This window comes from Podarcis muralis, chromosome 4 (genome assembly GCF_964188315.1).
Source record: "Podarcis muralis chromosome 4, rPodMur119.hap1.1, whole genome shotgun sequence".
Taxonomy (NCBI): domain Eukaryota; kingdom Metazoa; phylum Chordata; class Lepidosauria; order Squamata; family Lacertidae; genus Podarcis; species Podarcis muralis.
Window position 1 is genome coordinate 74,906,147 of NC_135658.1, and position 25,560 is coordinate 74,931,706.

The 25,560-nt window shown below is 42.4% G+C and overlaps 1 protein-coding gene across 4 annotated transcripts in view; it reads right to left on the minus strand.

Annotated features, from left to right (window-relative positions):
• Positions 1–25,560, minus strand: part of CRACDL (CRACD like) — a 54,202-nt gene that overhangs the window by 5,136 nt on the left and 23,506 nt on the right. For all 4 annotated transcript variants that reach the window (XM_077927587.1, XM_028727862.2, XM_077927586.1 and 1 more), the window contains 6 exons: positions 20,423–20,558; positions 19,537–19,698; positions 18,775–18,843; positions 15,009–15,236; positions 11,071–12,715; positions 1,305–1,504 (listed from right to left, as the gene is read on the minus strand). In XM_077927587.1, the coding sequence (XP_077783713.1) occupies positions 1,305–1,504; positions 11,071–12,715; positions 15,009–15,236; positions 18,775–18,843; positions 19,537–19,698; positions 20,423–20,558 (2,440 nt within the window). The remainder of the gene's footprint in view (positions 1–1,304; positions 1,505–11,070; positions 12,716–15,008; positions 15,237–18,774; positions 18,844–19,536; positions 19,699–20,422; positions 20,559–25,560) is intronic.

The window sequence follows — 25,560 nt, forward strand, 5'->3', positions numbered from 1 at the left end:
TTATGCAATTAACTATATTAGTTCTATAATTTTACCACAGAAGACAGTGAGACAAGTAACGTCTACAGAAGAAAAACTACAGCAGAATCACTGCTGCAGTTCTAGATTTTGGTTCCAATGCTGACATTGACATCAGAGATGCCTTTTGTGTCTTAGTTCGTTTTTTCTATATACTGGTTAATCTCAATACCAGAAATAATTGATTTTGAGTACTGGAGGCCAAATTTATCATTCTGCTTCAAGTCCTTGCCAAGGTTTATAGGTTACAGGGAAAATGTAACATGTTTTTTAGGGTGACATAACATTTATCTCTACATGAGTCTTTAAGCCTGTAAATATACTTTCGGTGTATATCCTCAAACATGTACGCTATACATGACTTCCATTCTCCCTACTGGCAGATTAAAACCCATAAATTTTTTTAGAAGGAAAAGCACACACTCCTGCAACTAAGTATTCCATCAGCTGAGCTTTCAAGACACGCTCAGAACTGAAATGGAGAACAGTGTTCTGGTTTCCCACAGTTGCAAATTGAACAAAGGGAGATGAATTGGTCAGAATGAATGCTTCATTTGAAAACTGCTGCCTTCTGCTGTTGGTATTGCAACAGTTATATTCTGTAGTGATGCACTGCAGATTAAAAAGGTATCTTTAGGGCAGTTGCATACAGACATTTGCTGCAGTCATTACAGCAACTTCTCCCATGATGCTGAGCTCTTCCTGGTTGTTTTAATTGTATAAAGAAACGGAAGGCTGAAGGAAACGCTGCAACATGGGAAAGGTTTTCCTCCTCCTTAAAAAAAAAAAGCTCCCATTGGAGATAGGAGCTCCACTGTTGCAAAAGGTGAGCTCCACCTTTGCAAAAGGAAGAATAGGGTTGATTACAAAAAGGGCTCAAATGTCTTTGGGATATTTGCTATAGAAGAAAAAAAGGTGCATCAGGTGAGCACTTGCCCTTTACAGAATTAAAACTCCACCACACACATATCTCACTTAAAAATACAAAAAAAGTGTGGGGGTGTGAGGAAAGGAGAACAAAGTCTAAGGGTGCTTGAGGAATTCATTCTTTGTGAATTCCAACACAAACAGCCCCGTGTAGCTCAGAACTTAAGTTATCTACCCGCTTTTACACTTGCTGAACGTTTGCATGCAATTCTTGGCTTAAAAGACATCTGAATAATAGCAGAGTTGGTGAACACCTGCCAACCTTAATTGATTACAAGATACCTTGCAGAAGCAGGTTAAAGCAAAGAGCCCCAGTGCAATGTCAAACGCAGGTCACAAGCAGGGATGACCTGTATTACCTCCATTCGCTCCTTCTCTTGTATTTGTTTTTCTGCGTCTGCCTTATCCGCAGCCACCAGTTTCTCTTCTTTGCTAAGCTCTTGCTCCATGACCCTCTGCTTTTGTTTTGCTATGGTAATCCAGGCTGGCACTGTCTGGCTTTCAGTTCCTCTTGCAGTGTCTGCTGCAGCAATCACAGGAGAAGGCACACTTTTCTCTGCTGAGATAATTTGGGAAGAAAGGTATTGGAGAGGGAAACTCAGTCTGTTGTTACTGCAGAAGCAAAGTCAATCTTAGTGTTAAAGAAAGCAAAGCTTTCCTTGTAAACCGAAGAGATGGCCAGCCACTAGGGAGAAACCTCTACAAATACACACCCCAGAAAACTGCTCTAAAACTGTAATATTGTCAGCTTCGGATTTCTGAACTTGACCTTTGTCCTGCTTCTCTCCTGCAGACTCTGATAGAGGAATGGATATGGCGTGACTATAGTTGCCTGGGTTACATGAAGCCCATGTTATATACAGTCAGAAGGAGTGCAAGCTAGTGCAGAACTGTTATCCTGCACACTACTCCACAAATCACTTTAGGGAGGTTCAGTGACATGCTGGTAATGAACAACAAGCATTCCTTTGGACAATCTTAGTGACTGAATGGGGATTATAAAGCCTCAGGCAGTCCTTAAGGTATCCAAGACCCAAGCTGTGTGGGGCTTTTTAGATCAACACAAGAGCCATGGATGCTGCCTTCCGTGCTAGTCCTGCATGCAGGAAGATGCCCGCAATACATCCACAATAAGTTTCCCAGTCTCACTCTGCCATGCTTCCTGCAACTCAGCTCAGATAGGAAGAAGCTGATGTACCTTCGATAATGCTTACAACAGCCACCTCTTCTTTACATGGTATTTGCTTCATTTGTTTACGCCAGGCTTCCTCAAACTTGGCCCTCCAGATGTTTTGAGATTACAAATCCCATCATCCCTGACCACTGGGTCCTGCTAGCTAGGGATCATGGGAGTTGTAGGCCAAAAACATCTGGAGGGCCGAGTTTGAGGAAGCCTGGTTTATGCCCACCAACTGTTCTTCTGCGACTTCTGAAGTTACCTTTAGTGTAGATGTGCATACACCTGCTATTACTTATTAGTAACAAAGTGGTTAGATATGCTGGGTGCTGTACAATCAGAGCAGCTTCTTCCCCCCCTTTTTTGGGGGGGAACTGAGTTCTGACCCCTCTCAGGTGGGCACCATTGCCATTATAAGGGAACAAGGGAGGCGTTCACAGTGAGTTTCGGCACCTCTTTTTCTAGAAAAATAGCACTGTGTACAATAATTAAAAATAGAGTGCAGTCCAAACTTAAAAACCAATAAACTATGCATATAAAGACAAAGCAAAACAAAACGCAGTCCTTGCATGCAGGCTTACAATTGCCCTGGCTCTACGTTTATGGAATGACCCCAGCTCTGAGGTACACCAGTCTCCAACATAAACTGTCTTTTCTAAGGTAGGTGAAGATGGACCTCTCTGTGCAGGTCACTGGGGAAGGACAAGGCGAACGCTAATGATTTTATCTGTTGGCTGTATTTTTATTTCTCCACTGCTTTGTTTCGACTTGATTTTATATATCGATTTGTTTCGACTTGATTTTATATATCGTGGTTTAAAATGTTTGTTGGGCCCTCTCTGTGGAACTCTGGGTGAAGGGCAGATTATATAATATGTGAAATATGCAAAGATGAGGCACTTTAGAGAAGAGTGGGAAGGAAAGTTAAAAAATGAAGAAGGGGTAAACTGATGCGATCTAAACAGGGGCATGGATGTACAAATAGAGCCAGAGAGTTCACAGTGCAACCCTATACATGTCTACTCAGAAGTCAGTCCCACTGAGTTTAACGGGCCTTTCTCCTAGGTGGGTTTGTAAAGCATTGCAGCCTCAAATATCAAGGAGGTGGTACTCAAGTGACCGAGAGCAAAAAGGGAAAAACAGAGGCAAATGGGGTTGGAGAGGAGTGGGGAAAGGGAGGGGAGGGGAGAGGTTGAGAAAGGGGCTAATCTTAGGCTAGAATTGGCACCTGTAGTCTGAAGGATCCAGGGAGGAACATACCAAGAAAGAAAAGAGAACAAATATTAAGGACCAAAAACACTGCGGCATTTGAAAGTGAGTACAAGAAGCTGGGGACGCAAGTGGCGCTGTGGGTTAAACTGCAGAGCCTAGGACTTGCCGATCAGAAGGTAGGCGGTTCGAATCCCTGCGACGGGGTGAGCTCCTGTTGCTTGGTCCCAGCTCCTGCCAACCTAGCAGTTCGAAAGCACGTCAAAGTGCAAGTAGATAAATAGGTACCGCTTGGGCGGGAAGGTAAACGGCATTTCCGTGCACTGTTCTGGTTTGCCAGAAGCAGCTTAGTCATGCTGGCCACATGACCCGGAAGCTGTACGCTGGCTCCCTCGGCCAATAAAGCGAGATGAGCGCCGCAACCCCAGAGTCGGTCACGACTGGACCTAATGGTCAGGGGCACCTTTACCTTTACAAGAAGCTTAAAGTGAAGGTTGGGAAGAGAGGGAAAGTCAGTTAGGAGAAAGGAGTATTTATCATTGGAATGACAAACAGAAAACAGCAAATGAATAGCAGCATTTGGGACGAAGAGCTTGTCCACACCTGTGTTTGGCCTGCTGTGTTCCCCAGGGGAAACCCAATATTTAGCGCTCAGTTGGATCATACAGCAATGGAGTTTTTGGCCAATTGCAGTTTTTTGTGATTTAGCGTTAAAGAGCAGGTTTTCCTGGGGAAAGAATCACAACGAAGGCAAAACTGCTTGGATCCATGCCTAGAAAGCACAGGGCAAGTGGGAAATTGCTCAGACCTGTGTGCCTTCTAAGCATGGGACAAGCACAAGTGTGGATGAGCCTAACATTGAAGGAATTCAAGGCAGAAACAAGATCACCAACAAGAAGAATGTTAGAATGTCCAATGCAAAACAACAACAACCAAAAGAATGAAATCAACATTTGTATGCAATGTAGGCAGCTCCTGGTTTAAACACATAGGCATACCATGTTGCCATCTCAGGTAGTTTGAACCTAATATTGTTCAGCCTTCTGAGAAGCCTGAGAGCCACACATACCACAGACAGAAATGGCTGCACTCAGAATAACTGCTTGTTATCTATTCGTAGGCCTGATGCTAGATCACCTTGAATGGCTGAAAAATAAGATTCCTTGCAGTAGCACCTTAAAGACCAACTAAGTTAGTTCTTGGTATGAGCTTTCGTGTGCATGCACACTTCTTCAGATACACTGAAACAGAAGTTGCCAGATCCTTCTATATAGTGAGAAGGTGGGGAGGGGTATTACTCAGAGGGGGGTGGGAATGGGTGATTGGCAGATAGCTGTGATGAGCCTGTTGACGACTATTAACGACTGCAGTAGGTCTTACAGGAAAAAGCAAGGGGTGAGAAGGTGAAAAATGGCTTTGTCATGTATAGTGAGATAAGAATCCAATGTCTTTATTCAGTCCAGGTGTCTCCATGGTTTTAAGTTTGGTAATGATTTGCAATTCAGCAGCTTCTCTTTCCAGTCTATTTCTGAAATTCCTTTGTAGTAAAACAGCTACTTTGAGATCTTGTATAGAATGTCCTGGGAGATTGAAGTGTTCTCCTACTGGTTTCTCTGTCTTGTGATTCTTGATGTCAGATTTATGTCCGTTTATTCTTTGGCGTAAGGTTTGGCCTGTTTGTCCAATATAGAGAGCTGAAGGACACTGTTGGCATTTGATGGCATACACCACATACACCCGGACAACACCATTACTGGCCCCAACAACATCACACACACCATCTCTGGACTATTTAATTGCTCATCGTCTAACATTGTGTATGCCATCAAATGCCAACAGTGTCCTTCAGCTCTCTATATTGGACAAACAGGCCAAACCTTACGCCAAAGAATAAACGGACATAAATCTGACATCAAGAATCACAAGACAGAGAAACCAGTAGGAGAACACTTCAATCTCCCAGGACATTCTATACAAGATCTCAAAGTAGCTGTTTTACTACAAAGGAATTTCAGAAATAGACTGGAAAGAGAAGCTGCTGAATTGCAAATCATTACCAAACTTAAAACCATGGAGACACCTGGACTGAATAAAGACATTGGATTCTTATCTCACTATACATGACAAAGCCATTTTTCACCTTCTCACCCCTTGCTTTTTCCTGTAAGACCTACTGCAGTCGTTAATAGTCGTCAACAGGCTCATCACAGCTATCTGCCAATCACCCATTCCCACCCCCCTCTGAGTAATACCCCTCCCCACCTTCTCACTATATAGAAGGATCTGGCAACTTCTGTTTCAGTGTATCTGAAGAAGTGTGCATGCACACGAAAGCTCATACCAAGAACTAACTTAGTTGGTCTTTAAGGTGCTACTGCAAGGAATTTTTTTTGTTTTGACTATGGCAGACCAACACGGCTACCCATCTGTAACTGAAAAATAAGAACCATTCATGTGGCAGTCAAGCGAGCATTTATGACTCACTCTGGCAACACAAAACACTGAGGATGTCATAAATCAGGGTGGGACCCAGAGTCCTGAAGCCAACTCTTTTCATAGTCTGATTGTTGCTTCTGTCCATTACTGCTACAAAGAGAAGCAGTAAACTGAATAAATGGTCTGTTTTGTTCTGGGATTACTAACAAAGATCTGAGCACAATAAATCAGAATTCACCTTCCATTAGGTGGGATAGAGCAGCTCATCTCAAGCAGAAGATTTTGGGATATCATTAGCAAGCAGCAATGCATTGATCTAGCTTGGTATTATTATTTTTTATCATGTGGGGATTTTCTGCTTTACATCATTGGTGCATTTCCTCCCCAAGAGAGAGACAGACAGAAAGAAACACATTTGGAGAGGCTGCTATCATTCTTACTATATATTTCTTCAGCTAGGTTCCTTTTTCCTTCATTAGGTTCCTTTTTAAATATTATACCTGGATTTTGAAAAATATTCTGTTCTACACATCTATGAATCTTCAGTTTTAAAACAAGCTGTGTGGCAGTATTCCAAGGACATTTAAAAAAAAAGAAAGGGGGGGAAACCACCCAATTATTGGAATGGATGCAAATGCTTTGAGAGGGAGAAGCTGTAAAAATGATGCCATTGTTTACATCATCTGCATTTCACTTATACAGATGAGCTACTAAATGTCATGTTGCTAAATAAATTTGGATAGGGTTATTTTCAGTCACAGTTTCCCCCTCTTCTTGAGAGGTAGAAAATTCAGAGCAGACTGTGCAAGAACAATTTTCCTTAGACGAATGAAATCTCATTGCGATCCAAGCAGAGGACAATGTTAAAAATTAGGAAGAAAGGAGTGAAAAATAAAGAGACTAGTATCAGAATGATGTTTATGTATTCTCCCATGCAGGCACTCACTAGAATGTGATGTTATTGTTAGCCTGTATTGACTGCCGACAGTAGCCCAAGCTAGCCAACCTACTAGCCTTGTGCTGAGTAATCCAATCCAATGGCGTTGTTCACAATGCCATTAGTTACCCGGATGTGACCATCAACAGCCAGTCACATTGTGTTCTTGGCTCTGTGTCTGGTCAGCTGTGGCAGAGCTACTCTGCAAACCTTCATTCCAGAAAATCATTTTGCTGCGGGGTAGCCAATATTCCAAATCATCTGAAACGAAAGTCAAAGGTCTGGGGGAAATTCCAGGTTCCTTAAACAGTGCAAAACACACAAGATGGTTGAGAAGCTGCACACAAAGATTGTGTGGGTGGGGAAAGGTGGAACTTGAACTGGTCCTTCTCCTGGATCGGGTCCCTATTTAATCGCCAGGTCCCCTTCATGGAAGCCTCCACTGGATCAAAGAGCTTCTATGAATGGTTACAATTGAGGGGGGGTGGACACCAATGTTTTGGTTTGAAAGACAGTTAAATTGATCTCTTGATCTACTCCTTGACAATACTTGATGGGTGCTTATTTTTATCTTTTTTATTACAAATATTGTGTATCTAAAATGCTATTTTCCCTCTCTGATTATTTGGGTGGGGTTATTGGGTTGTTCTTGTTTTTATTTTGATGATGCAATTTGTGTTTTTATATTGTGATTTTATCCCTGAGACCTGTGGGTATAGGGCAGTATATAAATTTTAAGAATAATAACAAAAATAAGGTGCAGTCGCCACTCCAATTTGCACCTGATTGATGTTTGCTCCTGCCCCATTCCCCAGAACTTCCCATTCAAGTGGCACCACTGTCAAGCCAGGCTCTACTGGGGCTGTCTCAGGCAATGTAGGTACCATTCTCTCCACCAACACAACAGGGAGAAATGTATCCTCTCCAAAGGTTGGGGAAAGTCTGGTTTGGAAAACGTGCCTATATATCCTACAGTTTTCATGCATGAAGTTGGATTTGGTTTAAGAGAGAGGTGGACACGGAGTGTTGCAGATTAGGCCGGTGTGTGTGTGTGTGTGTGTGTGTGTGTGTGTGTGTGTGTGTGAGAATTAGAAGCAGAAATGAAAGAGAGAGAGAGAGCAATGATAGCAAACAAGTAAACGAATAAATACAGCAGTACCTTGGTTCTCAATCCGTTCCGGAAATTCCATTCCAAAACCAAAGCGTTCCAAAACCAAGGCACACTTTCCCATAGAAAGGAATGCAAAACGGATTAATCCGTTCTATTGCATGTGAAGTCTATCCATTTCCAGCACTGTCACTCAAGTAAAGAGGCACCGGAGTTAAAGACGTATTTATGACCCATTTGCACCACTAAAGCAGCATATATATGCTAAACGTTATAGAATCAAAGAATTGGAAGAGTTGGAAGGGACCACAAATGTCATCTAATCCAACCCACTGCAAAGCAGGAATCTTTTGCCCAACGTGGGGCTCGAACCCACGACCCTGAGATTAAATGCCTCACGATCTACTAACTGAGCATAAATGAGCATCTTGCAACACTATTCATCTTGAGGATCAGTCTTTAGCCTACAGGTAATGCCCAAACACTACTAAATATATGGTCACAATGCAGCACACACTGCAGTTATAAGACCCTGTGGAGTTAATCCTTGAGGTAAAAAATAAAAATAATAATTACTTACTCATTTACAAGACAGCTTACAATTGCAAATCAAAACATATTTCATCAAGAGAAGTTAAAGGAACATTATGAAATCGGCGTATGAACAGTTTTACTCATACAGAGTTTTCACAGTATTAGTTACATATCCCTCCAGACCACTGAAATGTAGGAAATTCTGGTTTGTAGGGCTGTTGCCAGCTGGCACTTGGTACATCTTCAAATGCACAAACAGAGCACCACTGTTGCGGTTAGATGGGCAGATAGATATGGGGCACACCAGATTTGCAAATGCTCGGAAAGTCAAATGGATTTTCCACCTCATCTATGAGCTCTTACTAGAGTCTCAGTTATGAAGTGTAATGACATCAGTACAAAACTGCCTCCTTATAAAACTGGTTTTGTGACAGTGAGACAGCACCATGATTAATCTCAAACAGGGTTGGCTAACCTGTAGCCATCCCAATGTTGTTGCACTACAAATTCTACCATTCCTGACCACTGGCACGCAGGGAACAAAATTTAAGTTTGGGGAAATGGAAAATAAAGATTCCCCAACATAGAGACTGAATTTGGGATCTTGTTAAATAGACCAATGTTCTGAAAGGCAAGACACATGAACTGTTTTCAGAAAGGCTTTGCAGAAATAAGCTTAAATAAATACATTTACTGTCCATGCTAAGGAACATCTAAAAAAGGGATACTGCCAGTGAGAGTTACCATGGTTGGTAAGATAATGTCATGATGCTGGAGTTGGATTTCTCATCTTCAGAGATTGAGGGTGGGCACTCTGAAGCAGGAGGGGAAGGACGAGCAAAGGCAGCCCCATAAGTGCTCTCAGATGAACCTCCTGGGCCAGTTCCGCTGCCCCCTGCCCAACCTGAAGATATGGCACTGCTTTCCTCTAACTCAGTGGACACCTTGAAAGAAGACTTTGAAAGACCTGAGGCTCCTCCACTCCTCCATCGCAGCAGATTTCTGAAGACAACTAGGCAATTTAAGGCAAGGAGCATCTCGCAGCCCACGTGGTGATAACAATTAGGCTTAACCTGATGCTACCGCTTCTACTGGGATGCAGGTGGGGCTGTGGTCTAACCACTGAGCTTCTTGGGCTTGCCGATAAGAAGGTCGGCGGTTCGAATCCCTGCAACGACGGAAGCTCCTGTTGCTCTGTCCAGCTCCTGCCAACCTAGCAGTTCGAAAGCACACCAGTGCAAGTAGATAAATAGGTACCACTGTGGTGGGAAGTAAATGGAGTTTCTGTGTGCTCTGGTTGCTGTCACAGTGTTCCATTGCACCAGAAGCAGTTTAGTCATGCTGGCCACATGACCTGGAAAGCTGTCTGCGGACAAACGCCAGCTCTCTTGGCCTGAAAGTGAGATGAGCACCACAATCCCATAGTCGCCTTTGACTGGACTTAGCTGTCCAGGGGTCCTTTACGTTTACCTTTTACTGCCTATACTATTGCTATATAGGGGCTCTGTTTCAGCTTATTCCTTGCTGGGGCAACATTAATCCACGTTAATCCCTGGCTACCCAAGTGTCTCCCTCCTATATGCCTGTTCTCCATCTGTCTTCTCCCATTTGTCCAACTCCACCTTGTAAAGTATGACACAAATTAATGGAGCTATATAAACAAGAAACCTGCTAGTTAGTCTCAAGGTTATAAAAATAATAATAAACAGAAAAACTGGAGTACAGTGGTACCTTGGGTTACATACGCTTCAGGTTACAGACTGCGCTAACCCAGAAATAGTGCTTCAGGTTAAGAACTTTGCTTCAGGATGAGAACAGAAATCGTGCTCTGGCAGCGCAGCGACAGCAGGAGGCCCCATTAGATAAAGTGGTGCTTCAGGTTAAGAACAGTTTCAGGTTAAGAACAGACCTCCAGAACGAATTAAGTACTTAACCCGAGGTACCACTGTACTGGCATGCCTATATCAGACATCGGCTGCTCCATTTTTCTCACAAGTGAAATCAGTGCTTTTTTTTTCCTAGAGAAAAAGGTGCCAGGATACACCTCCCTCAGAAGACTCATCCCAGAGCCCAACTGCGCCTGCTAAGGGGGCTTGCTCAGCTGAGGCACAGTTTTACCAACAAGTCAGCTGATAGCTGGGAGGCTGAAGAGTCTCAGCAAAGCCCTGCTGCACATCCGACGCACGAGGAGACCCTCTCCTGAGCCTGTAGAGGATGTCCCCTTTTGGCTCCGGGGGGAGTCTCCTTGTGAGCTGGAGGCGCATTGGGGCTTTGCTGCAGCTGGTCAGGTCTCTCCCCACCAAAACAGGTAGATAAGAAATTTATGTACCTCCCTTTGTGAAAAGCCCATAGGGCAGTTTACAACACAGAAACATAAGAAACAACACAGTGTACATACTAATACATGTATTAATGATAACAGTATAAAACACAAGCTACTGAGCTTTGCAGACTGCTGAGGGAACTGTAGGAGATTTATCCTTTTCTGTATGGTTACTTTACGGTTTGTTTTGTCGCTGTAAAAGTGATTTCGCAGTAATTTTTAAAAAAGATCTTGCAGTTTAAATATATTCAGGGCAGAGGTGTGAAACTTCTGACCTGTGGTCCTAATCAGGCCTGGCAAGGCCTCTGAAATCGGCCTGAGACTGTTTGGGGCAAACACAGTGATCCAGTTCCCCACCCCTGCTTTATGCACACAAAAATCTCAAGAAAAAGTATTCTTACCAGGCACTTCGGGTGGGCTTGGTTTCGTCTCCAAATCTTTGCCTTCATTTTTCAACTCAGGATATTTGGTTACCTTTTCCTGCTTTTCTATGTTTGTGCTAGTGCCAGCAATAAAGTAGTGTTGCAAAATAGGTTTCCTTGGCAATGGAGGTTTTGTGCTACCCTGTTCAGAGGCCTTTGATTTAGCTTTGAGGCTTTCAGTTAAAAAGCTGGTGGTATTTACATCACTTGTTTTTTTAGCCTCTGCTTTTTCACTTTTTAGGGATGTCAAAGGTAGTCCCTCTTTTTCCACATTAAACTCCGCACTGTATCTTTTAGCCTCCTTTGATTCCTGCAAAGAGCTGTTTCTATATTTCAGTGATAAAGATGTGGATCTAAGCTTGACTTGGAAGGGGTTTTTTTCTTCACAACTTGACTCGGCAGTACTTGATTGCTGTGGAAGAGCAGTGGGAAAGTTACTCAGCACTGGTTTTGAAGCCATGACCTGGGGCTGTGGACTAGCTTCTACTCTGTCTGATGATCTCCCAGCGGTTTCTGATTCCAACTCTGATGGGGAGGCCCACTTGCTAGTGCAGCCTTTTCTCTCTTGGCAGGAGTTAACCTCTGTATCCTCTTTTACCTTCTCGTTTCTTGAAGAGTTTTTAATTTTAGCCTGCAAGATCTGCATGGCTGGTAGATTTTCATACACTAAAGTGTCCTTCATGTTCAAGCTGCTGGTCCTTGACCTTCCCCAAGCTGACGAGACAGAGAATTTTCTTGCAGTGCTTTGATCACTGGATTCTTTCCCTCCTAAAATCAACATAGCAGGTATTGCTGGGTGACTGTTTTCTTTATCGGATACAGATAGCACCTGAATTGGTTTTACTTTTTCTAGGTTCAAAGGAGGAGGTTGGTCTGTTTGTGGTGATGGGACCGTGCAAGAAGTTTGGGAAATACTATTGCTCTCAGAATATGGTAAATCTGTGACGTGGGGTGAATTTTTTGATATAAGACTGATGGTGCTAGGCAGTGAAGGAGATGCATTTATAGTTCCCTTGTTAGAAATGTCTTCCAAAAGCGCCTTGGCATCTTTGAATGTATTTTTTTCTCTTCCTCCTAGCGTTGGGATCACATCATCTTTGGTTGAGACATTCTTATCAGACAGCATGCCATATTTAGATTGCACACCATAAGTCTGTTTATTTTCCTGATTTAAAATATTAAGTGATGTGCTATTTAATAAACTGCAAGAGGAAATCTTTAGTGTTTCAGAGTGCTCTCTCTCCCTTTGTGATTCTTGGTTTGCAATAAGATTTAGGGCAGCTGTATCTTCTTTCTTCTGAAGAAACAATGACAATACGGTGTGTGATATTTCTTGTGCATTTTGGTAGCCCTCTGGTTTATTTTCACAGAGAAGCATATGTGATTCAGAAGTGGTGTGCAGAGTGCGAGCTTTTTCATTTTGGTGGCTCAAATTATGCTGAAGATCTTTTGACATTTCAAGTTGCTGGGAGTACACTGAATTTGCTAAATCTGCGCTCTCTGTTGGCTTCTTATGGTTGGAACTATCACCTTCACAGGTTAGTTCAGCTAACATCTCAATCCTTTCATTTTTGTCTTCTTCAGGTGTGCAGCTCAAGTCATTCTGAAATTCTGACTGGTTCCTCTACAAGTGAGAAATGGAAGATTTTTATCATATGTTCAGCATATCACAACTTTATTTTATTTACCTGCTGTCAAGATGGCAGAATCATTAATGTTCCCCCAAGTGCTCACCCAAAAAGAGGACAACTCCCTGCAGTGTTTGTAAGTGTACTATACATCAATTTTCTTTTATTACTATACATTAAAAATCATTATGCGATAGGAGGAAAAGGGAATATAGTGAGCTATAAATACTCTAACAACTAAATACATGGGGCAAACAAAAGTAATGAAAACATGTATACATGAACTTAAGTTTCATCATTTCATAGTTCTTAATAATTATTTTCATTTTCCTCAAATGGTTTTGTTTTGTGTTGCCATTAAATAGGAAGAAAACATCAATGAATCTGCAATTTCAGCTGGCTTTTTTAATAAGCTGTGACAATCTCTCTCTTTTACACTTGATCTTTATTTTCTCTTTCAAAATAGGAAAAAAGCTTCCTGAAAGATCGTAAGATATTTATTTTTATGTGAGATGTTTTTGATATAAATCTTCACAGGATGATGTTGACAAAATACACAGATTACGCATCTTCCTGTAGTTCTAGTATTTATCCATCTGTTTAACCACAGCCAACTGTGCTAACTGACAGTTTGGATGTGGATGGTTTAAAAGCAAGACTTTGCATTCTAGAGGTACAATAGCTTTTTGGCCACTGGCTGCTACTATTTTTCTCAAACCAAACTGGCCATGAAAAGCAATCACCAAAAACTCTTAAGGGAAAATGGGGGTGGGAATACACACATACAAAATAACACTTAAAAAGGAGGGCAGATGGATGCATTTCAGTGCAAATGGCAGAAGACTCCCAAGCAAACTAAAATATCTGATGTTAAAAGACCTAACAACTATACTGAAAGCCTAACGGAGAAGAGAATCACACTTATTTTTTACAATTTACCTTTACTCCACCCTGGGACGGGGGGGGGGGGAGAGAATTACAGAGGAGGCGGCCTTGCATTGTACCATACTTCCAAGTTGATAGGTATAGGGCTGAGCTGTAAAAGGAACACATTTAACCACAGAGTCCTACCTGCTGGGGTACATCATGGTGTCTGGCCACTACCTCCTAGAAACTGGACCAATGCTGGCAAGGGGAGGGGCATGAAGTGAGCTCCTCCCACACACAATCCTGAAACTTCTAATCATGACCCAAGTAGGATCAGAAGAATCTGCACTGCAGCGGCTCCCATGCCAGAAATTATAGTGAAAGAAAAGGACCCAAAAATACAGGTGGACATCTTGACATATAAAGAGATATCAGAGATGTCACAGTAGAAAATAATAAGGGGGGGATTAAACTATTTTCAATTTGTTATATCTAGCCCTATTCAGGAGCTCCTCTTCATGTAATTTACACCTGTGTGCAGGTAACAGCAGGACCAGGAGCGTGTTTGTAGCAGGAAGCCTGCTCTATATATGTAGGGCTCTTGCCCTTCAATGTAGAACCTTGGTTACATCGTAAGTGTGGTGTAAGTGTTGGTAAGAAGGGGTTAAGAGGATGTGGGGGGGGGAGGAACGCCATCACCTCCCCCCAATGAACGAAGGGTGGTCCGTTAAAGGACTCCGGGGGGCGTGGCCCTGTCCGAAGCCTATGGAGGTGAGGGCCAAAGGCACGCCCCAGAGCGGTGACCCGGGGGAGCTCCTAGTCGACGTGCCTCGGCGGGAGACTCCCCCGATTAGTGTTAACCCTTCCCCGTGTCTCCAGCAAATGGGCTGGAGCCGGATAGTCGATAGGACCAATGCCTAAGCCAATGCCTCTCATTCCTGAATTCAATAAAGTTGTGGCCTAATTCGCCCAATTAACCTTAATTACGGTGTCTCATGTGTTTATTTATCTTGGTGGGGGGCGGGAACTCGCCACGCAATCACTACATTCTTGAAGTAACTGCTGCCAAGGCAGGAAATGTGTGTGTTCCACATTTAGAATGAACGCCAGCATTCACTCTTTTTAAAAAAGTGACCCAATAGGTGTAATTTCCAGCTACAATAAATAATTCTGGACTCACAAAGAGGCGATAAGAGGAAAGGCAACTTTTAAAAGTGGGTCCCTTTGATTATTCTCTCCATTTCCTTTGTTATTGTTGCTAAAACTGGTTCTACTATCCTGTTGTCCCTTGTTCTCTGGGGAATTAAATATGCACACATGCAGTTCTCACCAAGCACAACTGATAAGGAAGCATAGCAATGGGGACAAAGAACATATGTTTTTAAATGGTTTTTAAATGGATCTCTTTTTTTGGTTTATTACCGAAGCAGGTCGTCTTGTTCTACTGGATCTTTGGTTCCGTGGTTTCACTAAAAGCTTGTGCTTAGCAGCTGAATTATCCAAGCAAGAAGAAAACTCGGCTGGAGTATCGAAATCAGCAGGAGGAGAGAGATTGCAGTCAGATGTCTGCAGAGATATAATTTTAGCACTTGGCTGCCTGGGGAATAGCTGGCTTTCCACAGAAGAGGATCTCAAAGGACTTGGTGTGACCTAAAGGAGAAGCCCAAAATGACAGAAGAGAGGGAGGGGAAGAGTCAGATTTTATTTTTTAAAAAGAGCACAATTTAAACATACAATAAAACTTGAAAGTTTCTAAGGAATTTTTAAATACACATTTAATCAGTGTTGGAATCACTCTCTAGCATACTGTAGCACATAGGAAAATGATGTAAACAGCAATGAATACATAAGGCTGCCAACACTGCTGGGACCATAATGCAGTGTATAGATTTAATAGAGGCAGTATCAATACTACTGTCATTTCATTTAACAACAAAAATGAAGAGCACTTATACTGAGACTCCAGCTTCTGCTCCAAGTTCCATCCCCAGTGCTTCTGAATTGCTGCCTATTGAATTAATATCCTGCCTTTCTTCCATGGAAGCACACACAGGGCTCCTACAGAGTCTTCCATCTTGGGACTAAAGAGACCCAGACTTGCTTAGCTTCAGCAAAGTTGTCCTCAAGTCCCTTCAGACCATGCGATCCTATATGCTAAAAAGCCAAGTTGCAGCTTGAGTGGCACCATCCACAAACAAGGAGGAGATTTATCAAGTGCAAAATCACTTCAGGGGAGGAATCCCAAGGAGGACAAGATCTGATTGTGGTCAGTGGGCACAAAATGCAAACTGATTTTCAGGTGAAGACGACGAAAAAAAGAAAGAAAACTGGAGTTGGAACGGAATTGGAGCATTCCACACTGTATTCTGTATTTGGTTCCACTTGTCCTACACTAAAGTCTATTATACAGAAAAAAAATGCCTCTATAAAGCTAGGGCTCTGTACACAACATCCCCTTAAAGCACACTCCTCTGCCTCCGAGAATCTTGGGAACTGTAATTTGTAAAGGGTGCTGGGAATTGTAGCTCTATGAGATGTAAATGAAAGTTCCTAGGATTCTTTGAAGATGAGAAATGTTTTAAACTGCATGATGTAGTTATGTGACCCCCTCAAGCTTAAGGTTTAATGTTTTCTATGTTTTTATATATGCTGGAAACTGCCCAGAGTGGCTGGGGCAAGCCAGTCAGATGGGAGGGGTACAAATAATAAATTATTATTATTATTAAAACCAATGTCTCCTTTTAGGAAAAGCAGCATCAGAGATGAGAGGCACAGTATTCCTCCATCCCTTATGAACTAATTTCAAATTATTTTTTGTTTGCAAAAGATAAAATACAGGATGGCCTTCCTTTACTCATGCGCATCTCTGGCTTGGTAAACTTTATTCTCTCCTTTCTCCTTGCAGCATAACAGAGGGATACAATGTCGGCTGCATGTCAGTTTTATTCTTTTTTCCACTCAGGACTTTCAGGTCTCTTCCAGCAGTACAGAATAGTCTAGAACTGGAATCGTTTGAGCACACTTTCAGCTTACAACTCAGCACCTATAAGCTGTCAAACATTTCCATCTTTTACATTTTATATTCCCTTTGGAACCCTTAGAAACATCTCAAGGTTGTCTTATTGTGCATAATCATGCCCAGACGAAGAGAGATGCATGTTCTATTATATATAAACACATTTCATACACATACAACATGCTCTGCAAGAGATTCTAAAGCACTGAAGTACTGTGAAAATTAGGGAGAAGGAAACAGTCAAGACGAGCCATCAGGCCTCAAAAGAAGGAACTAATGCATTTCTGGGCCACTTTCCAATCAGCACCTACTTATCATTTCAACTGCTCTCGTCTTATCTTCTGCCGGTGGGTTGACTCATATAAGCATATGCAACACCCAGTATTTCATATCATGGCAAATTCTCACTGATTATTGGGTAAACAACCCCTACTGAAAATAGCTACATTGGAGGTGTTACAGAAACTTGGTCTGCAGAGTGATGTATGTTCGATACGCACTTCACCTGCATGGGTGAAAATATCCACAGTTATATCTCTGTGAAGCTCATTCTCTTTTGCAATGCCCCTATTTGGAAACTTGCACAAATGGCTTGTTTACTGCCCTACGGTCAAAGCAGGTTTGAAGTTCAGATTCGCAAACGTAGCATCCTGGACCAATGCTCTTCAGGATGAATATGGAGCAGCGAGGGAGAATGCTACCAAGTGTTATCCTCGGAAGCCACTTTAGAATAACTTAATTTCTAAACGACCTTTTCTTGATGCGTTTTAATTTCCTTTTTTCTTTCTCTCCAGGGGAAAAACCCCATCTCTCACTACTTTGCACTCTCCCCTCCAGCTCTCATGTGCCTTGATGTCTCTGGCTCTTCCTCAGCTCAGTGAGTAAATGGAACTCTTCAAGGGACTGCTAAAATGCTCTTCAATCTGCTGGCTATGTGTGTTGCTGATTGAAGGGCACCTATCAACTCCTACTCAAAGATCGCAGGTTTCTGGGTGGGAACATTGGCTCCAATTATCCCTGCTCATGTTGGGCTGGATGAGGGACTGATGAAAATTCAAGTCTCCCAGGCACAAAAACCAACAGTCATAATCAGCAATGGATCAGCTTGGATCTCTAACTAGGGTTACAACCACGCTATACATTTAGAACACATGGGTTTTCCCAAAGAATTATGGGAACTGTAGTTCACCCCTCACAGAACTACCATTCCCAGCACCCTTGACAAAGTACAGTTGCCAGGATTATTTGGGGGAAGAAGCCATGTGTTTAGTTGTGTGTTAAATGTGCTTGAAATGCGTGGATGTGATCTAAGAACAGCACCTGAACAGTTAAGAAAGGAATAAGGGGACTCTTGTTCTGCACAACCAAACACATGACCTTGTGCATGCTGCTTAACTGCTGTTTAGATCTGTTCAAATGTAAAATTTGAAGACAAGTCAGCAGGAGGGAGTCCGAGAGCCTAAGACTCCCCCGCATTGACTTGCTTTTGTACCGAAAAGTAGTTTATGATCAACTGCCTGCCCAATTCCATCTCTTCCTGGAGGCTGAATTCAATGGTGCTTGAAAACCAGAAGTATGAAAATCAATGAAACGTAAATTAACTTTCCAGTATCTATAATGCAGTTGCTGAAACTGCTATGCATAAGGTAAATGAATATCCTTCATTAATACCTCTTAGAGAAGAATGATTCAACCCACTACTCCATTTGCCTGCCAGTATTTTCAATGGCACCCACAAAAGGTATCTAAAGAATCCACAATGTGTGACTGAACACAATTCCTTAAACAAGCTCTCATTTCACCAGATGCCAGGATTTGACAACCACCCTTCTTTCCATTCTGAACTGACAAGCAAATAGCTTTTATTGGTGAGTGAGTCCAGAAGTGGCTGATGTATGTACATTTTCCACTCACTGATGGGAGAGCATGTTCACATCATTCTGCAGAACCACCTGTTTTCCTGTTCTTATAGGTGTGGTAGCCATTTTGTATTATGCCACGTCACCAAGGCAGCCATTTTGTGACGGGCGCCCTGGGCACTTTCTGAACATTTCAGTGTGCCCAGAAGCCCTTAAAGGATAGCAACCTTGCTACAGAGATTCAAGAATCCAACAGTTGCTTTGGATACACAAAAACACACATGCACAATTAAACGCCAATCATTATTGTTACCTGTTCTTCTTCTTCACTGCCTGTTCCAGCTAAACTCAAAGAGCTAAGATGCTTGTGCGAGTCAGAGAACTGTGGGGTGGAATGAGGAAAAGATTCAGTGATAGATGACAAAAGGAGATGAGACACTGAGAGACACACACAGGTTACATGCTTTACAAACCACAAAACGGACTAGAGAAAATATAAGTTGCAAGAAGAGAATCTATGCAGTTCTAAGAATTAGTAGGAATCCTGAAAAATATAAAGATGGTGGGAGGTGTTTTGTGTTTTCATTTTTATGGAAAGGTGATGGCATTAGTATGCTTCTACGAGGGTGGGGAGGCGAAGAGACAAAGGCTGAGATCAGTCAAAATCTTTCTTTCTTGATAATTTTTGCAATTCCTCTGCCACTGTTGCAGTAAAAAAAGAAAGAAAGACCAAAACGTTTCTAGAAGAATATGTTGCAATAAATAAAGATATCCCCCAAATACTCATTATGTTGTTTAAACCTTCTGGTCCTTCCATTCAAGTCTACGCATGCACTTTTCCCCCCTCTTCAAAATAACTTGCCCTTGACAATACCAGGTGCTGTGTAAGGTTTCCAAACATTTGGTTATCTATCTTTCTTATCTTGGGTATCTATCTTTGTTACAAATGCTTCTTCTATCAGGATGATGGCAGTGTGCAGGTTATTGCAAGGTAATTTCAACCAGAAAGGCAAAATGAAACAAATAACCGCGTTCAAAATAATATTCTGAAAATGGCATGCTTGACTTATCCTACCTTTGCTGTACTGGAATTTAACATTTCCTGTAGTAAAGACGTTTCTGGTGGACTTCTAGGTAATCCATCATCTTCTGAACTCATCCCAGTATCATCCACTCTTTTTGAAGATGTTCCAAATGGCGACGAGGCCCTTAATTTCCAATTCTGTTGGAGTTTCAACTACAAGGACAAATTTCAAGCATGTTTCAATGTATTTTCTCCATTACTGAATGGCTGGATCATGCAATACTTATTTTTGTCCACATGAACAGGCATCTGCTTGTATGGAAGAAATGAGCCAGCCAGAAGTTCTCATAATCACAGTGCCTTTCTTTCCCCTAGACATAGCAAATCACTACCATAGGGGGATTTATTTATTTTTAAAAAAGCAAAAGGTCATAAACTCTTGTGACTGTTTTTTTATTATTACTTTTAGCTTGATGTTTTATTTGTTTGTTTGAATAAAAAGCAAGAAGCAGCAAAAGGTAGTTGTGAATAAGAAATATTCAAAAATCTACAGCAGGGAAATACCTTTATTAAGTCAACCAAATAATTAGGTTTGTCTGATAATGGTATTACAGTAATTCGGATTTTTGAATGTAGGTTAAGTTGTTCTACTCCCATTTTATGATGTGAACTCTGTGCAGGATATTATTACGGAGAAATATGGGGCAGGGGAGAGAGAAAAGAGGGTGCCCCCAACCACTCCCAAAGGAATGTTGTCCTTGAGGGGGAAAAGGTTTCCCATCCTTGATTTATATTGAGAATATTTAATTTAAATGTACAGTATGTAACTATCATACGGAAGCAAATCCAGAGTTACAGTTACAACTGCTGGCGGGAGGCAGGGGGGGAGGCAGAGAGAGAGAAGAGAGTCAACATTATTGTATACATTTCACATTACCTGCAAAGCCCTAATCCGATCGGAAACATTTTCCTGAGAAAATACTCGGATTGGTCTAGTTGGTTCTTGTGCAGTCTCAGGAATGAAAATGCTCTCATGCGACAAGGCTCTGCTTCCCATAATACCTTCGTGCATCCTAGGAGAATACAGAACAGAAACGAAAAATGCATGTGTGTCAATGTTTGGCCTTCATAAAATAGCTTTAAAAAAATGAAGCATATTCCATATGTTAAATTGAGTAGCAGTGTTAAGGGGGCAGCCAAAGGAAAACTGCCCAGCTGCCAGTATATCCCACAATCAGATAGGGACAGCCAATTCCTTTCGAAAACCAGCTGGAAAGGAATGCAAATGCAGTGGGACAAACCCAAGAGGTGTGACCTAGGACCTTGAGCAGCAAAGGTACTGGAGAATAACTCTGCATTAATTCACTGCAAATGCCTGTAAAACAACAAGAGAACCCAGACTTGAAATCCAGTCTATCTTGTGGCACTGCAAGGGATTCTGAGTGCAAATCTCCAATTATGGCCTGCAACTGTTTCAGGAAGAAATGTCCCTACTAGAGTTCATTGTATAGGTACCATATTGTCAAGCCTTCTTGTGCTTGAGACACAGGACACACATTGCCATCCTTCCTTAGTAGTTAGGTACACAGGAAACCACCTTATACCAAGTCGGGCCACTGGTCCATCTAGTTCAGTATTGTCAACACTGACCGGCAGCAGCTCTCTATAGCGTTCCAGGCAGATGTCTCTCCCAGCACCACCTGGGACCTCTTGCACTCAAAGCAGGTGCTCTCTAGCAATGAGCTATGGCCCTTCTCCACCATAATTTCCTTCCTTCCTACAGCCAAGCCCATTCAGAAGTTTTGTAGCATCTGAGATTATGCTGCTGATTTTCATTCCTCATAGCCTCTGCTTTGCAAGTGATCATTTTTTACGTGACATAAATGTCTTCCCACTTAGCAATCACATAGAATCATAGAGTTGGAATAGACCACAAGGGCCATCGAGTCCAACCCCCTGCCAAGCAGGAAACACCATCAGAGCACTCCTGACATATGGTTGTCAAGCCTCTGCTTAAAGACCTCCAAAGAAGGAGACTCCACCACACTCCTTGGCAGCAAATTCCACTGTCGAACAGCTCTTACTGTCAGGAAGTTCTTCCTAATGTTTAGGTGGAATCTTCTTTTTTGTAGTTTGGATCCATTGCTCCGTGTCCGCTTCTCTGGAGCAGCAGAAAACAACCTTTCTCCCTCCTCTATATGACATCCTTTTATATATTTGAACATGGCTATCATATCACCCCTTAACCTCCTCTTCTCCAGGCTAAACATGCCCAGCTCCCTTAGCCGTTCCTCATAAGGCATCGTTTCCAGACCTTTGACCATTTTGGTTGCCCTCCTCTGGACATGTTCCAGTTTGTCAGTGTCCTTCTTAAACTGTGGTGCCCAGAACTGGACACAGTACTCCAGGTGAGGTCTGACCAGAGCAGAATACAGTGGCACTATTACTTCCCTTGATCTAGATGCTATACTCCTATTGATGCAGCCCAGAATTGCATTGGCTTTTTTAGCTGCCGCGTCACAGTGTTGGCTCATGTCAAGTTTGTGGTCAATCTGTTGAAGGGAAATTGGGGGTGGGATTCAGCTAATGACTCCTATCTGCGGAAGCCCTACACAAGGACTTCCACTTGTGCGTTGAGGTTTCCCTCCACTCCTCCCCCCGCATGTTCCTGAAATAGGCTTGCGGGGTGTTAGGAGAACAGCATGCCAGGGGAGGAGAGTGAGGATCAGTCCCACCAGCAAGCTGAAATGCTTGCACTAATGGAACGATCAGAAAAGCATAGCACAAATGTAACTTTCCTTAGAAATCTTATGCAAGGACACTCAGAACACCAGAAGCAAGGTCTTGCTCTTTAATGAGTATGGCACTGAATACCAAGACAGACTGTATATTCAGAGAAAATGGAATTTTATTTCTTTCAACAATTTTTATACCGCTTGGAGGCAGTAAGCTTCCGAGTACCAGTATGACTCTGGAACTTGAAAAAGACACTTCTTTGTTATACGTAAGCTATGGGGAAGATGGGACGCGGGTGGCGCTGTGGGTTAAACTACAGAGCCCAGGGTTTGCTGATCAGAAGGTCAGCAGTTCGATTCCCCGCGACAGGGTGAGCTCCCGTTGCTCAGTCCCTGCTCCTGCCAACCTAGCAGTTCAAAAGCACATCAAAGTGTAAGTAGATAAATAGGTACTGCTCTGGCGGGAAGGTAAACGGTGTTTCCGTGCGCTGCTCTGGTTCGCCAGAAGCGGCTTAGTCATGCTGGCCACATGACCCGGAAGCCATACGCTGGCTCCCTAGGCCAATAAAGCGAGATGAGCGCCACAACCCCAGAGTCGGTCAGGACTGGACCTAATGGTCAGGGGTCCCTTTACCTTTACCTATGTTCCACACAGGTAAAAGATAAAAGAACTGGGCAGCAATTTGGCTAAGCAATGCTGCCCAGGATAACGCCCAAGACAACTAAGCACTTATCTCTATGCTTTTGCTGAGGACATAAACTAGTTTGTGTTAAGGTTCCTCAAAATTAAGAACTAGATTAAATGCTCCTACATTAAATGAAGATGCTATTGAAATGGATGGACAGAAAATATAAATGGGTATGGGAACAGTCACTTTTCTCTCAATGACGGCTAAATGACGGCTTTTCAGTGAAACAATAGGTGGGAAAGGAAGATCTGCTATATAAGGAAGGGGAAAAAATCCCATGCAAGTTCAGTGTATTTGAGATCATTGGAGAGCAGCTTAATCAAAGAAAGAATGCCTTCTCCGAAATGCAAAGAATTTGCACAGAAAATTCTCCAGGACATGCAGAACCACCCTGGAATGTTTTGCTTGGCTTGGCAAAACTCCTTTGGCCTCACCTGAGATGAAACTTCCACGCTGGCTTTGAATTTCACTTTTCACAAAATGCCGCGATGTCCTAGGAATGATGGGGCTCTCTAAGACGTTTTGCTAGTCTCAGCTTCCCTGAAAATTCCTCTACCCCAGGGCAGAACTTCAAATTAACTTTAATAACTCTAATTACAGCTTCTTTGTAGTGCTCGGAGGTTTTAAAAACTGGAGATGCAGTACTGATTTTTGTGAATGATTACAATTATGGCCTTTTCTATACATTTAACAAGAAAGCATTTTCAATGCTGCTGCTTTGGGATATTCACAGGTTTCCTACAAGCCAACAGTAAACAAAGCCATTCATTCAGAGTACCAAGGGCTTTTTGATGCTGTGGTTTGGCAACCCCTAGTGGGAGCCTTGTGTAACGCAATCTTCATTAGCACCGGAAAGCACTGCAGGTATTTTATTCACAGTGCACAATTCCTAAACAGCTGTGCTAGGGGCTCAACATGCATGGGAATCATACCCTCCAACCTTAATACTATGATCCCTAATTTCATATGCAAGTGCTCTGGCAGCTCAGTGGAGCAGGCAAAAGATTCCGCTCATCTGCACTCTTGTTCTCTTTATTATTATTAGGTCATATGATTTGGGCCTTCAATCTTACTTGAAAACAGACATTTCTGTAGCCCTCCCATAGGCAAATAAGGAAAGCCCTGCTGGATCAAGACCAATGCCTATCTAGCCCGGCCTTCTGTTCCCAAACTGCCCAACCAGATGCCTATAGGGAACTCACAAGCAGCATACAGTCATTAAAAGCACTCTTCCTGTTCATAATTCCCCAGCAACTAGTATTCGGAGGCATTCAACCTTTGATGCAAACATAATTCAATCATCGTGACTAGAAGCCAACAATAATCAATTCCTCTTTTAAAACCACCCAGGTTGGTGGCCATTGCTACATCTTATGGAAGTTCACCTATGGCCAGCGCAAAGCAGTACCTCTTTTTGTCTGTCCTGAATCTGTCACCTGAACCTACATCCCAACCTCCTAGTATTATTATTAAAGAGGTTATCCCTACGCACTTTCTCCAAATAATGCATAATCTTACATACCTCATATCACGTTCCCAACTTTAGCCCACCCTTTTCTAAGCTAAGCCCTGCCCTCAGACACTATAACCTTTTCTCGTAGGACAGACGCTCTAGCCGCTTGAATCTTTTGGTCACCACTTTCTGCAACTTTTCCAGCTTCACAATATCCTTTTTAAGATGCAGTGACCAGAATTGTACACGGTATTCTGGGCGCAACCACATTACAGCTATATATCAGGGATTTATGATAATAACAAGATCCCCAACAAGAAATTTGACTTTTTTTTCATAGCTGCCAAATACTGAGTCCCTCTCTTCATTGAAATTTTATCAATTTATTTGACTGATTTTCAATCCTGCCCTTCCTATCAAAGCAGCCCAGGGCACCAAACACCAAAGTGGTAGCGCAATACGATTGTTAAAAATAATGTTTTCAATATGTTTTAAGAACCATTAAACACATTTTAAGACTGCTAGATAGCACAGTCCCAAGATTCCTTCCCTGGTTAGTCAGAGAGTAGTTTATAACCTTCTCCTGATAGCTCCCTCTTCCTTCCTCTTGTACACTGGAACTCTGAGGTTTAGAACTTACAGAGGAGATAAAACCTGTGTCTGGGTGGCTCTACTTGGCATCTCACATAGAGGACCATGTGACTGAATGCATAATAAAAACTCCTTTCACAGAGCAATCTAAATGCCAAGGAGAAAAGTTCCAGCCTAACATTTTTACAGGTAGAAAACGAAAGCTTTCTTTGGCGAGGGGGGGGGGGAGAGAGACTGATTTAAATAATATAGCTATTAGTAAAGATTTTGATACAATCTCTAAGTAATGGCATCAAAAATATACATCATTTTTTCTTTCCAATGGCACCATAAGATATGTTAGACAGAGATATAGTAATTTGTCCATAGCCATTAAGAGAGCTCTCCAGTTCAGCTATGTCACTGTGACACTCTTATTTTACAGTAAGCCATAAATCATCAAGTATGAGCCAATTATACCCACTTCGCTCTCCCCTACTCACCTGGAGGATGGGGTTAGAAATAAAATATTATTCATAAGCCAAAAGCAAACATTGGCTTAGCATCCTGGTTTACCTGAAGCAGGGAGGAGCTAAGCATGCAATAAGCAGAAAAGACTTCCAGTGGC